Source organism: Podarcis liolepis, assembly GCF_965112155.1.
Source record: "Podarcis liolepis genome assembly, chromosome: 16".
In the NCBI taxonomy this organism is placed as follows: domain Eukaryota; kingdom Metazoa; phylum Chordata; class Lepidosauria; order Squamata; family Lacertidae; genus Podarcis; species Podarcis liolepis.
The window spans coordinates 13,998,799-14,015,034 of record NC_139567.1 but is presented as its reverse complement, the minus strand read 5'-3'; the positions used below and the strand labels follow the sequence as shown (position 1 = coordinate 14,015,034).

Below are 16,236 nucleotides of genomic sequence, written 5' to 3'. Positions count from 1 at the left end.
GGTGAGTAAGATACAATGCAGCCAACTTTTCTGGAAATTCAAAACCAGAGGCACTCAGTATTACACATTCAGCCATCCCTAAGAATAATAATAATAAGCATCTAAGCCAGTCTTTCCCAACCTGGTGCCATCCAGATGTTGCTGGACTCCAGATCCCATTAATCCCAGCCAGCCAAATGCCAGGTATGATAGGAATTGTAGTCCAAAACATCTAGAGGGCACCAGGTTGCAAATGGCTGATCCAAACATTAACGTTCTTAAGAGCACTTTGCATACACGACCTCAGTAATTCTTGTAAGTCAAGTCAACATGATTATACCCCATTTTTAAGAGGAATGCTGTGGCTTGAAGTTAGTGGTTTATTTGCCTATTAAAATGAGGACAATGGAGGAGTAGAGTTTTGAACAAAGGGAACTTCACAGCTCATAATATTGGAGGGAAACTGTTTTTCTTTAGACCTGTAAAAAAAAACTTAAGCTATATTAAGCTTAAAATGGGACTTGACTCCCAGTCCAGCAATCATGTGGTGGTATGAGATTAAAAAAAGAAAAGGGGGAGAGCGTGAATAACAACATGTGTAGTCTGCCCCATAGCCTGTAAATATAAAATAGCTTACGGAACTACATGGGACTGTAGATAACAGTACGGTAAATCCATCTGCCCACTCCAGTAAGGGCAAGTTGAGAGAGGTTCAAGGTGGCTGCTTCCCAGCCAGATTATGTCCCTTCATTTGGATATTCATCAAAACTCAAACCCAGGTGTCTCCTAGAAGCAATATAAGACTTCCTTGGCCTGACCTTTTAACAGCTTGTGTGATGCTACAGGTAGAGGTTTCAGCCTATGCAAGAAGATCGCAAACAAGTTAAAATATTTAAGTATGATCCGGCAAAAAAGAAAAAAAAGGTAAGATATATTTAAGACACCACTGAAAGACCCACTTACAACTTGGGCTCCAAACAATGCTTATGGGTAAAAAATTAATATCAATGGGAAAGCGACGTTCCACTGGGTTAATGGAAAATAAACCAGGATTGAAGGTTTTCTCTGAACCAGGAAACTGCTATCTACTTAATACACTACGGTACTTAATAAGTTTGACATATAGGTTTCATATTCTTTTCCATATGCAAGGTCCTTCTTGGTTATTTAACAAAAAATATTTAACAAAATGTACATGGCACTTGACCATAATAAAATCAGTTTGCAAGACATTATATGGCCTCAGACAAGTCATGATTACTCAGTCACCACTGTCCAACAGCTATAATAGTGGCTTGCTTTACAACACTGTAAGACTAAGACTGGCTAGAATTCAGGCTGTATTTAAAAAAAAACCTATGTAAATAACAGAGAGTAATTAATTTATTTTCAAATAGACATAAATAGTAGTGGGGCTAGAAAATCTTGTGGTTGCTTAAGCTGCAGGACCCAAATAAAATAGACATGGCTTTGGGGAGGCAGGGAGAAAAAGACAGAGAAATTGAGTTTATGTAAACATTATGCCATCTGGTTTGGATAAAACCAGAACCAATCTGGCAGAATTCACAGGGAAACTCAGCACAAAGTCACCAGGAGGAAAACAATTAAGCTGTATTTAACTGAGCAAACTGATTCAGAGTAAAGAGTTTTCTTTTGTGATTCTTTCCTCCATTCAGGATTAACAAAGTTTTGCTTCCCACATGCCAAGGCAGTTTTGATTCAAGGCCAAAGACAAAGGGATTGCCACTAACCTTGAAGGAGGAATATAGCCTTCCCCAATTCTGATTTTGTGAAGACGTTTTACAGGTGCCTGCACATTTATGTCAAAGAACTGAACTCAAATAACTGATGGGAAGAGAAAAGAAGAAAAACTTAGGTGGGAGACTAAGCTGAGAATTAATGGACAGTTAACACTTTGTGGCAAATGAGGAGTGAGGTGCTATAACAATTCTGGGATGCGCTTCTGTACAAAACAGATGGAGCACTGCATTTATTTAATAGTCCCCAACACAGTAAAATAAAACAGATTCCTGCATGTTGTGAGCTAGCATACTCAGGAGAGAAGCTGAACATAGCCTTTACCTGGTTTTGCTGATCACCTTCAGACAGAATTTTCTTTTCAGAGAAGAATACCAGCACAAGAGCTGTAGACTAAATTGTGGTAGATCCCACAATTTTACCTGCTCACTCTGAGAGCTATTCAGAAAGGCTATGACCTGAAACATCGCCAAGCAAACCTAAAGAACAAATGCACATTAAAGATCACAGCCTTGTGCAGCATAGTGCAAAGACAGAGCATTGATAGTTGCTGCAACGCCCATCACAAAGGTGCTTTTATTCAGTCTCCCCTCCTGCCAGACTTTAGCCTTTTGTCTCACAACAGGTGGAATGAGAAACTGGGTGAAGAGACCAGTGTGGCAAGAGATACAGAAGCTCAAAATAACTTTGAACTTTTTAAAAACAGGATCTGATCTTCCAAGCTGATATACACCGATCCCAGACTTCAGCGAAGTGAAACCACAGCAAGCCACAATCAACGCCAATGTACTTTGTGAGTACAGCACTTCCCAACGCTATTTGTGTTAAAACAAAATCTCGACTACAGCATACGAAATATTGTGAGTAATAATAATAAATGCACAGTGGGTATCAATAAGTAATTTTAAAAAATCAAGTTGCTATTAAAAACACAGGGATGAGAAATCTTGTAGGAAGAAAGAAAGAAAGAAAGAAAGAAAGAAAGAAAGAAAGAAAGAAAGAAAGAAAGAAAGAAAATACCACCCGTACTTTTTAAAAACTAAGCAGTGACAAGAGTCTGATAGATTCTCTCTCTGGAAAAAATGTTCCACAATCTCAGCCCCATGATGGAAACAGATCTATCCTGAAGGCACTGCCAGATGTCATTCTAGCCACAGGATAGTAACAGAAGCAGATCTTAGAGACTGGATAAAATAATAGGCATTCCTTCAGAAATACTATATGCTGAATGCATATATTGACATGGAAAGACAGAAACCCATACAGATCTGTTCACACCTTCTGACTGATATGCATTTCTGCCCAACTGTACCCCAAAGACTCAAGGTAGATAACAATTATTTGAAGGTAGTAATCAATTCATTAACAGCTGTAAAAATAAGTATGGCAAAGAACTGGGTAAACAGTAATGCACCATCCTTAATCAACTGGATTGGGAAAATGTGATCCACTGTAACAATGATAAAATTAACTTACTATTAAGAGAATATGCATAAATAAGGGGGGAAATGTTTACAGGAAAATGGACTGTGTTCCTTATGTCAAAATAAAAAAATTTTTCTTCCAGTAGCACCTTAAAGACGTGCATGCACACGAAAGCTCATACCAAGAACTAACTTAGTTGGTCTTTAAGGTGCTACTGGAAGAAAATTTTTTTTATTTTGACTATGGCAGACCAACACGGCTACCTATCTACTACTGTGTTCCTTATGGTTTGGAATAATAAATACCAAGACAATGTGCAACCTATACGATACTGTCTTCTTATAAATCTGATTTGGGAGTTTCAAGAAAAGATGGCTAACAAAAGACAGAGAAGGATACGCGGGGGACGGGTTTAAACTGTGGAATCCTATGCATGCTTACTCAGAAGACCCTCGGTGTCATTATAATAAATCTCCCATTTGCTTAAAAAGTCCATTTAAAAAACACCACAAATGTGAAAGGATCACTATTGTCTTTAGCAGCCTTTTAGATCTAGGCACAAGTGCTAAAGAACGTGTACACACCATACATTTAAAGCACAAAGAATCATAGGAGCTGTAATATACCCACCACAGAGCTACAGTTCCCAGCAACCTTAACAAACTACAGTTTTCAGGATCAAGGGGGTGGGGTTTCAATGTGCAGTGTGTATTCAAATGCAGGAGTGATAGAATGCATAGGTTTTGGTGTGTCACCAGGCACCTGCAAAATGTTCTCTGTATTTATTTATTTTTAAATCAATCTCAAGACTCCTTCAGTTTTGACCTCTCCATTAAAAATAGCAAACCATCCCTGCCATTACCTGGGAGCAAGTTCTTGCACGGAAGCACTGTTGAAAATCCATCAGCCTTCTTGAAGTTAACTTCCGAATGCTTCTTAATTCACAGGAACATGGGAGTCTCATTTATGTATCCCAGAAAAGTGCATGCTGGGAATAGGTAGATCTGAGAATCAGAGCTAGGGAGGAGTGCAGTGGTTATTTTTAGTTACCCTTGGCAGATCCTTTAGTTTAAAAAAAAAGCCCATCTTGCGAGAAAGAAAGAAAAATGATTAATTTTACCATGGCAGGCTGGATTTTGAACATGCCCCGTGTGATATAACTTAAGGCATAAATCAACAAATCCTTCCACCTGGGTTGTTAGGGCACTGCTTGCTTCTTTAGGCAATTGTACAGGGCGTGGATGGGAAATGATGCCAGGTGACCTCTAAGGAACATATCTGTATAAACTTCTGAAACAATGCCACACCCTTGGGTCTTAATACCAGCCTGACCATGGGGACGGGTGCAAAATGGCTGCCATCAAGTTGCACTCCTCTTGAAAGTTGGTAGTGTAATACTCTGCAGAAAACACACACGGTAATATTTTAAGTGGTACCAATAAGGCGGTGCTGCAATTTGTGTGTGTTCTTGAGCATACTTTGGATCTAGGGACCTGAAGAAATCTCTCTCTCCTCCTCTCCAACACTCACAATTGTCCTGAACGAATATTAAGTAAGGAAAGTTCTCCGCACCCTTTCTTTGGGAGCTAAACATTATGTGGAGACACAAGACAAGGCCTCCTTTATGGTGGCACCCCAGCTATGGAACACCCTCCCCTCTGAGCCCACCTGGCACCAGCTCCGAATTTGTTTCAGGCTTCATGTCAAGAACTGGTTATGAGCTCAGGTACTTGACTGCTGTTAAGTTTACGGGCTATCAATACGAACCGGCTTACTGCTTTAGTAATCTAGTAATTTAGGTATCTGAAGAAGTGTGCATGCACGCGAAAGCTCATACCAATAACAAATTTAGTTGGCCTGTAAGGTGCCACAGGAATTATTTTTATTTTGCTTTAGGTGTGTTACTTTATGCAATGAATTATAGCTTTAATTATGCACCCCCGCTCAGAGACCAAGTAGTAAGGGTGAGTTATGATGAGGTGCTCTTCCTTTCCACACAGTCCAAAGGACTGCTCCCTCTCCTAGGAATCTTCAGAGATCCAAGATCTTCTTCAGAGTCCCTTTTAAGAATCCATCTGCTTTCAGATGGACTTTAATGGTGCCACTCCAATTATGCAACTTCACTCCTAACAAGGCCCACCCAGGGATTGCCCTGTTATGATTCAGATGCCGGGACAAGACCTTTTTTATTTGATGTTGCCTGCTGTAAAACTCAATTGTTTTACCTGGTATTTTATATAACTTTTACTACCACCATTGCTTTTACAGTTTGCTTTGGGATACTGATTTTTTTTAATTGGATGTTTTAACTGCATGTTATTCCACACCACTTTGGAACATCCAAATTAAAATAGAAAAAGTGAGTCTTTGAAATAACAATAAAAGGAAGGAAGGCAATGATTAGCATTCAAGGCTCTACAGCAAACTACAGATAGGAGTGCTATAGAAATAGCCACTGGTTCTGCTTGGTAATCACCCCCTGAGCACCACTTCTAGAGCTTTTTTGCAGGAACATTCAGCTGCTTAAAATACCTTCCTTTCCTACTGATTGAAATTCAAGCCTTCTTTAAAAAAAAAAGATTTCTTAAAAAACCCCAATCACACACAAAATAAATCAGTCTAACTAAAATCCCCCTCCCAACAGAAATCAGCAGAATTAGCCACATTATTATAAAACTACATGCAGTTAAATTCTACCCAAAGCTTGCTTTTACGTAAACACAGCTTTCATCTGGCCCTAAGCTGATATATTCATGGACAGCATCCTAAAGTCAATTTGCACTGACAGAGGAGTCTAACTTCCAAAGGAACTAGAGAACCTAAGCTGCAGATAATAATACTGCTATAGCAGCCAACATGGTGGCTGTCTGCATGCTCCCTAGTGCCCCCAAAGTCTCCCCTGGCACCCTCCCAAGGCCTCTTCTAATTTTTGGAAGTTTGGAGGGAGGTGGTTTTGCTTAGTTTTTTCACCTTTAGGAGACAAGCTCTAGCTTGCAGCCAACTCAGCCATCTTGCTTTCTTATCCCCAGAATGCATCTGAACTCCACCAGGGACAGACCAAGCTAGCGCTTTGCTTGTGCTCAGCCAAGGTGCCTGTATGTATCTATTTATGTATGCACTGAACTAAATAAAAAGAGAAATATGTCACATGGTTGCTTCTTAAGGGTCTGAGGAGAGAAGGAGTGCTGGAATGCCTGGGAGGGGATTGTGGCTTATTTAAATTTTGTGGGAGGGCGATTTTGTGCTTTGGAGCAGAGGCAAATGCATTGCCTGTGTGTATATTAAAATAATGCCTGGATGTTGTTTGAAGACGTTGGAAGGGAAGAGAAATTGGCCAATTTGAGAGTTCCTCAAATTTTGAAATATGCTTATACACCTTAACAGTTATGTGACCCCTGCTTATTCAAATGCATTGAGTTTACAGCAACCCTACAAGGCAAGTCTATATTATTAGTTAGGGTTACTTTGGAATTTTGCCGATCGAGGATCTGTCATTCACACTTGCAAAAGCTAACTGCTGCCATGATCTCTTCAGTAGTGCAGAAGCACAACGTGATCAATGGAGTGCAATGCAATAAAATCAATGTTATTAGTAAATCACGCAAGCCGGCTTGGCTGGAGGTTTCTCACTATTAGCACTGAAACCACGTGACTTCAAATGCACTCAGCAAAAGAAGCCAAACCGCAACCCACGTTCTATGCACGGCAATGAGAGTTTAGAAATCTGGAAAAATCTTTAACAATTAGGATCAAAGTGTATGTTGTAGAAATGCATGGCGGCGGCTGATCACATGTAGGTTATGCATCTCTCAGGTAATGTCTAGCAAAAGACATTACCCAAAATGGCTTTCACCATTTCTCTACCTGTGCTCAAATTCACTGTCCATTGCACAGAGCAGGTGGAGAAATGGTGAATGATCGCATCATTCATAAATGCATATAGAGATATACACATATATATTAATGAGTGGCATGGGCCACCAACAACCACGTGTCCTTTGTCATGTCTTGTTAGGGCCTAAAAAGCAACCAAATAGCCATTTAGTGCATTATCACAGTTCTGAGATGCTGAACACCCACACCATCGGGGTGACGCAGTGGACAGGGAACAGCTCTCAGACTTTTTCCAGAGCAGGAGCAATTATGTTATCTGCCAGAGTACTCCCGACACCCTGATAATGTGCTTTAAAAATGTTTCTAACAGATTAGCACAGATGAAATCAGAGAATGAGAAAAACAAACAGAAGCGGCATACTAGCAGCTTCAAGGCTAACACTTTACTGGAAGATTATTGTCATTTCTTCTTTTTAAAATTGCTTTATTGTTGTTGTTTTCTTTTTAAGTAGCACTGCCCCGTAACAGAAATCCCAATGTATACATATGCATAATATGCAGAATTCTGTTCCGACTGGGTACACCATTCTGAAATCTCAGTCTTCAAGGTAGATATCGTTACAAAACAAATGACAGGATTATAATATTAAGATCTGATGGAATCCTTGGAAAGAATTTATTGAGCTGGACTGTAAATGGAAATAATGGGAAAAAAATAAAAAATCAAGAACTACTTTTGGACTTCTTGAGTGAAAAAATATTAATTTGTGGTGCCTGAGAAGAATTATGTCTGGCAGACTGATAAGCACCTATATATGATATGATATAGCTAGATGGTATCTTACTAGTGAAAGCTTTGAATACAGTGGACGCTCGGGTTGCGAACGTGATCCGTGCGGGAGGCACGTTCGCAACCTGCAGCATTCGCAACCTGTAGCGCTGCATCTACGCACGTGCGGGTCGCAATCCGGCGCTTCTGTGCATGTGCAAAGCGTGATTTAGCGCTACTGCGCATGCGCGGAAACCCAGAAGTAACCCGTTCTGATACTTTCAGGTTCGGCACAGTGCGCAACCCAAAAACATGCAACCTGAAGCGTCTGTAACCTGAGGTATGACTGTAATTTGAATGATTATTATATATATAATGGGTGGATAGAGAATTGGAAGCTCCTCTTTCTTCTTTGTTTTTCTTTCTATCTCTTGATCTTTCTTTATTTTGGTTTTTGTAAAATTTATTTTCTTTAGATTACTTTGACTTCTATTGTATTTTTATGTTGCAATAAATTTTCAATAAAAATATTTTTTATATATGAAAAGGATATCAAATCTGCAGATTAAACCAAAAGTCTCACTTCACTTGGCCAATAAAACATGCATAGAGGTTAACACATGCATACAAAATCGGCTGACGGGAACAGTGAAAGAAAAGCTTGTCATGTCTTTGATGGGTACATTTTGATAATCAAAGATCTCTGCATTTGCAAGTGGGAACGGGAGAGTATATGTCGGTGTTTACTGTGAATCTGTACAATATCTAGGACTGTTAACTGCTGGGTCTTGCCTTCATTTTTAAACAGAGTTTTGAAGAAACAGCAGAGGGGAATATATGTTGCTAGAAATAAGATAGATAAAAGGGAGAGCAGAGCATTAGTTATAGCCTCCAGCTGTCAAAAACCACTGCAACACAAGTTTTCTGTGCACAAGGCTGAGACACAGTAGGTGTAGAGAAAACACAGGTATGAATAACTATTTAGGTGCAATAGTCTCTCTTCTCGCTCTCTGTCTCATTTCATATTCCCTCATCCAAACCACTGAATGGTTTAACTACAGCCTGTCCTCAAAATCAGCATGAGCCTTTCTTACCAGTCCACCAGTCTACATGTTTTGCTTTGATTACATTGCTCTGATCAAAGAGACACTGGCAAGCCAGTTTGAGCGAGACAATCTTTTTGAGTTCCCTAATCTCTCAATGATTGGAGAACAGGAGAGGAAATAAGAGTAGAGGAAATTTTTAGGCTGAAATGAAGGAACGGTAGGTGTCCTGACAGCAAGAAACATCAATGGGATGATAGAGGGACAGAGATAGATGCCCAATCGCATTGGTGCATTCTGACTGCTGAAAGCAAAATGGTGAAATGCCTGTATCAAACACAAATTAGAGACCCAGTTAAAATACTTTGTAAGATAAGGGAATTCGGAAGAGGGAAATTAAAAAAGAATAGTGACATGGTAGAGTCATGGGCTCTTGAATATCTTATATCCAAAGGATAGACTTTTTTCACTGCCTAGACATTTTTCCCTTCAAGCCTCCATAGTTCTCCAACATTCCAGAACAACATCCTTTATAGAATCCAGGGCTGGCCATCTCTCTCTGTTTCAATCATTCAGAGGGCCTCTGGTAAAATTGCATCACTATCCTTACTCCCTGCTAATTTCTCCATCAACAAGTCTTTGCATTTAGTGCTATCTGTACTTCACTGTGGGTGGATTAATGCAACTATTTTCCAACACCTTTTATTGGGCCAAAGCTCAATAGTATAATAAATACATTGGGCATCTATTGGGCCAAAGCTCAATAGTATAATAAATACATTGCATATAGAAGGTCCCAGATTTGTATCCCCTGCATCTCTATGGTAACACTGGAAAAGACTCCTGTCTGAAACCCTTGAAAGTTGCTGCTCTTCAGTGCAGACCAGGGTTGGTGAAACTGTGTATTTCCAGAATAGCACATAGCATGTTCAAATGTTCAATGGTCAGAGATGGGTAGTGCAGCAGTATCCGGAAAGCCACAAGTTCACTGCCCCTGGTGGAGGCAACGCTGTGATAGATGTACCCATAATCTGACTCATGTAGGGTTGTCACCTTTGTTCTGGCATAATACAGGGCAGGGTGCAGTGCTGAAATGACTTCAAAACAATCCATCACAATCTTTTGGAGCCTAACAGGACGGCCTCTCTGGAATCTGTCACACGCGCACGCACACACACACACACACACACACAAATTTGTAAATCTGTCTGTATAGTGGTACCTCGGGTTAAGTACTTAATTTGTTCTGGAGGTCTGTTCTTAACCTGAAACTGTTCTTAACCTGAAGCACCACTTTAGCTAACGGGGCCTCCCGCTGCCACTGTGCCGTTGCTGCACGATTTCTGTTCTTATCCTGAAGAAAAGTTCTTAACCTGAGGTAATAGCATTTTACATTGACATACGGGGCAGTCCTGTATTATACAGGACAAGTGGCAACCCTAGTCATAGTAAGACCATCCTGTGTTCTAGTTTTACACTCACTCCAAGCTGATTTTTGTGCCAGAAAGTTATGCCTCCTCAAACAACAGGCTCCCTCAAACACCACCACCTGTGCAGATCAAACCCTAAGTCAAACCTATACACACAGGATAATGCAGACGGAGATGAGGATGAGAGCGTAGAGCCAATTGCAGCTGAGGAGTGGGTTCCAGTTTTCAGTGCTATTCCACATAAAAATAAGTCCCCATAAAAAGAAAAGGTTCAATCCCAGATCGTTTTTGGCCATGTTGGCTTACTATTTGAATCCATTGAGTATTCAGCCTTGCTGCTCTCTACTGACCAAGTAAAATTTTAATAGAAAATTAAGTAACTTAGTTAAGAACACATGAAAGTAAATTATATTGCTTGCTCTGAGGTAGGGCTGATAGAATTTGGATAGGAAAAAGGGAGTCTGACCCTTCCCAAATATTCTGATGGCCCCTCAATATTTTTCTCCTGTTCACCATCCCTCTTGGCAGATGCTTTCAGGCTCTTCAAGTTGGCTAATGATCCAGCCAATCAAGGATTATGGATTCATGATCATGACTCACATGTGACAGTGGGATGTCACAATGCCAGATCAGTATGAGGTCTTGGCTACTGAATGAGAGAATAGTCGCTTTCCATTTTAGAGGTGAAACAAACAAATAAATCCTGGTCAAAACAGGAAGGGAGGGGGGACATTGGTTCATGGAAGTGTATTTTGCAAGACACAGCTTCTGGGAATCTTGGCTCAATCCTAGTTTTGCATTATATTTACTGTCCTTAGCTCTGTAGGCAAAGGGCAAGACAACTTGACTGCATTTAGCTCCAACAGTTCAAAAGTCTGTTCTCAAGCCACTGGCCTTAACGGGACATTACTATAGCAGAACAGCAGAGGCACAGGATTCTGCAGGTGTGGTTTTAGAAAGTGGGAAGATATTTAGCAGAACAGTAGGAGTGCAAGGGACACTGTCATCCTTGCCCTGCTGTAGCACATATTTTGAAAGCCATGGAAAGCTCTTTCACAGTGCATCAGGAAGACATACAATCTCACCCAATGAGGGCTGAATAAACTTCTTTTTATTGTCTTGTACCAGGTTCAATATTTAAAAGTTATTGTTAAGCAATAAAAGCAGATATTTTGCCCTTTGACATATGCAAATATATGTTCTTTCCTCCACTTTACCAGGTTTACCATTCAATCCAATAAGGAAATAGTTATATCACCTCAGTAAATTTTTACAGTGATGCAAATTTAATGTCCTGTGGGTGTGTCAGGTATGTAGGTAGCTTACCTTTTCCTTTCAGAAGTTTTATTGCTAAGTAAATAAATTTTGCTTGGATTGAGAGCTCAGTCTCTCAAGTTACATGGGAGCTGTGGGAATGTGCTATAGATCTGGAACGCAAATGATCTCAGGTTCAGTCCCTGGTACCTTAAATCAAAAGCAGCAGATGATGGGAAAAGTACCTTGCTACCTCAAGCCCTAGAAAGGTACTAATAGCCAGAACAGATAATACACGGGACTAGATAGACCAATGATGGGACAGGTTGGATGCTTCTTTGACTCAGGCAGTTAATGGAAGCTCCCCTTGCGCAGAGGCATTCCTTCAATACTTAAAGCAGGTGTGGGGAACCTTTGGCCCTCCAGGCGTTGCTGAACTACAAGTCCCATCAGCCCCAGCAAGCATAAAATCATAGAACTGTAAAGGACCACAAGGGTCCAACCCCCCTGCAATGCAAGAATCTTTTGACCAACATGGGGCTCAAACCCACAACCCAGAGATTGAGTCTCATGCTCTACCAATTGAGCTCACTCCTCTTCTTCTTCTTCTTCTTCTTCTTCTTCTTCTTCTTCTTCTTCTTCTTCATGACCCAATAGGGCGCATTGAATTTTTCACCTTTCAAATTCCAAAAATGAGGGACGCTTAAAAAGTTGTAACATGACTTGGGATTTCAAAAAAATATTTTGGCTATATTAATATAATCTAGTTTTGCTTAGTGAGTAAAATGTGTGTACAATTTCATAGAAGTAATTTAAAATGACTGCCAGGTACTTGCAATTATACATTATTATTATATTATTATTTAGCATTACCTGACATTTTCAAAAGGTAAAATTAAAATTATTTGGTTTTCCACAAAGTTTATTTCCTTCTTCATCAAATGTAGGCTTACCAAGCTAAATGTTGTTCAATCCCAAAAATAACAGCAGATTTGAATTCCTCACACCCAAAACCAGTAGAGGCAGAACTTAGCTTTATCCTCCATAAATTTGCCTAATCCTCCTTTAAGGCCATCCAAGTTGGTGGCCATCCATCATTGTCTCTTGCGGAAACAAATTCCATAGTTGAATAATACACTACACTCTTTTTCCTGTCCTTAAGCTTACAACATTCACCTTTGCTGGATGTCCATGATGTCAGGTTATGAGCGAGAACATTTTTTGCTCTGTCCATTTTCCCCATACCATGTATAACTCCATACACTTTTATCATGTTGCCTCTCTAAATTGAAAAGCCCCAAATGTTGTCATCTGTCCTCAAAGGGGAGTTGTTCCACACGCTTGATCACTTTGGTTGCCTTTTTTGGAACTTCTTCCAGCTCTACAATATCCTTTTTCGAGGTGAGGTGATAGGAACCGTGAACTTTATTCCAATTTTGGTCAGACCATAAATTTGTGTAACAGCTGGGATAGCTCTCTTGGTAAAGCACGAGACTCTTATCTCAAGGCCATGGGTTCGAGAATCACACTGGGCAAAAGATCCCTGCATTGCAGGGCTGGACTAGATGACCCTCATGGTCCTTTCCAACTCTACAGTTCTATGATTCTACTGGTAGTTTTATTTTCAGTTCCTTTCCTAACGATCCCGAGCATATAATTCACCTTTTCCTCAGCTGCCGCACATTGATACCACCTCCATCCTTGACATTCAGAACTGAAAGTTTAACCCCAGCCTGAGAAACAAGGTAACGGAAGCAAGAAAAGCTCTGCTGATCCGCAGGCCTGACTGGCAAGGTCCTTACCTTGTGGAGATTGATATCAACAAAGGGTGTTTCTTTCCTGGCCATATTACATTACAGGTTTGATGTATCTACACCTGTCTACGAAAAAAGTGTAGGATTACAGATTGTTTTTTTCTCAGCCAACACAAGTTTTTAAAAGCCACAGTGTCTCTAAGACAGCTTCCCTGAGACTGAAAAAGTAACATCAAATGAAGCCAGATATAGGAGGCATTTCAAGGTTTAAAATGAATGGAAGCCTTCCAAAAAAATATTTCTATGTAAAGATGAAAGGGTTGGGCAGATCGCTTAGGGAAAGATTTGTTTTTGGAAATGTGCCGGGCTGGGGTGAGGAGTATGTACAACATATGCAAATAGACACACTATAAAAAAAATATATTCCAGCTCCATTAAGGGATCGAACTATGTCCTGTAACAATGATAAAATAATTATGATGAACTCTGCAAAGAGCATTCTAACTTCACATTTCTGATTTATTCACCAGCACTTGGAAAGGTTCCAAGCATTGTGACATTTTACTATGTTGCAATAAAACATGCGTCATTAGGTCACTTGTGGATTTACCCAGGGCAGCAGCTAACACAAACGGCATTTGGTCTATTAATTATATGACTCAAATTATTTTAAAGCTTGACATTTGTTACAGATATATACAGTGGCATAGCGTGGGGGGGTGCAGGGGGGGGCCAGCCGCACCGGGCGCAACTTCTGGGGGGGCGCGCTCGCTGCCTCCGGAGTCGCCAAAGAGCCTCGGGCGCAGGCTGTAGCAGAGCCCCATGTCTCATGGAACCGGCGCGTCAGGGCCGCGGAGGGCGCGCCAGGCAGCCCCTCCTCACCAACGGGCAGCGTTCGCCTGCGGGGCTCGGCCAGCGCGCTGGGCTGGCCGCGTGGAGTCGCCGAGGAACCGCCGCCGCCTGCCATGCCGCCCTGGCTGCTTCAACCGCGTCCGATAGCCGGCTCGAGGCTCCTTCCGGCCGGGTCTCCCGACGGGGCACTGCGGGCGGAGGCTCCGGCACCAAGCGCCACGCCGCCCAGGCTCGGATTGCTGTCTGGACGCGCGCAGCCCGCCAAACGCGCCATCGGCGGCACTCTAGCGCCTGTGCGCCAAGACCGCCCACCCGCCCCGACGGCCCCCCCCACCCGGAGGCCGGCCGACGCACTGGCCCCAGAGCTGCCCCCTCCCCGCGCCAGAAATAAGCCGCGTCGGGACTAGCCGGGCCGGGGAGGGAGACCGAGAAGGCTGCACCGCGACGCCCAAAGACGCGCGTCTTGGCGCAAAGGGGCCCGTGGCACCCAGACGCGGAAGGGACCCTCTCCCCCTGACCCGCCACTGAACTGCAATTTCCAGCTCCCTTGGCAAATTCCAGTCCCCAATCCCCAAGATGCTTTATTTGTGGCAGGGGTCCTTTAATTGCAAAAACAACACCACGGAGGGCAGTAGTCACCACGACGTTTGCCCCAGAGTAGAGCCGTCAGTATTAATGACCATGGTTAGGGGTTAGGGGGCGCAAATTACTTGCCTTGCCCCGGGTTAGGGGGCGCAAATTACTTGCCTTGCCCCGGGTGCTGATAACCCACGCTACACCGCTGGATATATATATATATATATATATATATATATATATATATATATATAGCACTGTAAGTCATCCTGACATCCTGTTTCATTAAAAAAAAAAATTCTATAGGGCTGTACTGCCCAGTAATGAGCAAACTTAATTTCGCTGAGTGATGACAAATACCAATACGTCATACTTACCAATGTGGTTTGGCTATTCCACCAGTAAGCTGTTCTCCTGAACCTGAGCTCATTCTTAACAGCACATTTGGAATCCATTACCCAATAGGGATCCATTACTGACTAATGTTGTGGGGGCTGTTATGTGACCTCCCCACAACACTTATGTGAGGGGAACATGCTGGCTAGTTACAGCCCACACTACATGGCTTCCAAGTGCATTAGAAGAGACTCTATGCACATATCTATGTATAAGTGCATGGATTTTCTCTACCTGAGGGCAGATCCTGGCTCCAATCAGAGTTGTATCCCCCCATCCCGCACAGCATTACAGGTAAACATGAACAGCTCCTTCCAATGTGCTCTGAACATGCAGAGCTAGGCACTATAGCCCCAAACACCATCCTTACGCATTCCTTCAGCATGGGTGCAGTGTCATCTGAAACACACAGGAGCCAAATTCACTCAGTAGGGAAACTTTTCTTGAACTTCTGAGCACTTACATCTCCAAATTAATGCCACTACCTTCACAGCAAGGTTTTTTTTTGCAGGGAGTAACTAATTCCTTGAGTGATAGCTCCACAATTTAGTGATACCAGCTTTTAGCCTAACTTAAGCTATCTACCCATCACCAAGATGCAAGAGCCTGCCAGTGAGTAGGAAGACATCATTCTTCCCCTGACCCTCTGAATATACTTCAGTGTTACAGTCCCGCAAGTGTAGTATTATCAGCTAATGAAGAGGACCCTTATTTATTTCTGATATTTATATCCCACCCTTCAATAACAACTTAGTACTCTTAGGGTAGCTTGAAAGCGTCTTTAAAGAGCTCTACCTCTCTTTTAAATCAGAACCAGTGAAGGCGGTGAAGGTCCTGCATGAGTGTCTGGAGGCGGTTGGAAGATGGATGGCGGCTAACAGATTGAGGTTGAATCCTGACAAGACAGAAGTACTGTTTTTGGGGGCAGGAGGCGGGCAGGTGTGGAGGATGCCCTGGTCCTGAATGGGGTAACTGTGCCCCTGAAGGACCAGGTGCGCAGCCTGGGAGTCATTTTGGACTCACAGCTGTCCATGGAGGCACAGGTTAAATCTGTATCCAGGGCAGCTGTTTACCAGCTCCATCTGGTACGTAGGCTGAGACCCTATCTGCCTGCGGACTGTCTCGCCAGAGTGGTGCATGCTCTGGTTATCTCCCGCTTGGACTAC

General features: G+C 42.1%; 1 protein-coding gene and 1 long non-coding RNA gene across 24 annotated transcripts in view; both read right to left on the bottom strand.

Moving 5' to 3' along the window:
* The window catches only part of ST3GAL4 (ST3 beta-galactoside alpha-2,3-sialyltransferase 4), a 185,116-nt gene that overhangs the window by 47,870 nt on the left and 121,010 nt on the right, over nucleotides 1–16,236 (bottom strand). Inside the window, exons 1-2 of one of the 23 annotated variants that reach the window (XM_083480698.1) lie at nucleotides 6,133–6,262; nucleotides 4,025–4,179 (exon numbers count right to left, since the gene is read on the bottom strand). The exons of 20 other annotated variants lie outside the window; for them this stretch is intronic. In XM_083480698.1, coding sequence (XP_083336824.1) covers nucleotides 4,025–4,126 — 102 coding nt within the window. In that variant the 5' untranslated portion in view covers nucleotides 4,127–4,179; nucleotides 6,133–6,262. Of the gene's footprint in view, nucleotides 1–4,024; nucleotides 4,180–6,132; nucleotides 6,263–16,236 lie in introns of those variants that run through there. 2 more of the 23 variants (XM_083480677.1, XM_083480694.1) reach the window with 2 other exon arrangements.
* On the bottom strand, nucleotides 8,203–13,874 carry LOC310695887. The gene is made up of 2 exons (XR_014520336.1): nucleotides 10,147–13,874; nucleotides 8,203–10,062 (listed from the first exon to the last, which is right to left on the bottom strand). It is a non-coding gene; the product is annotated as an uncharacterized lncRNA (long non-coding RNA).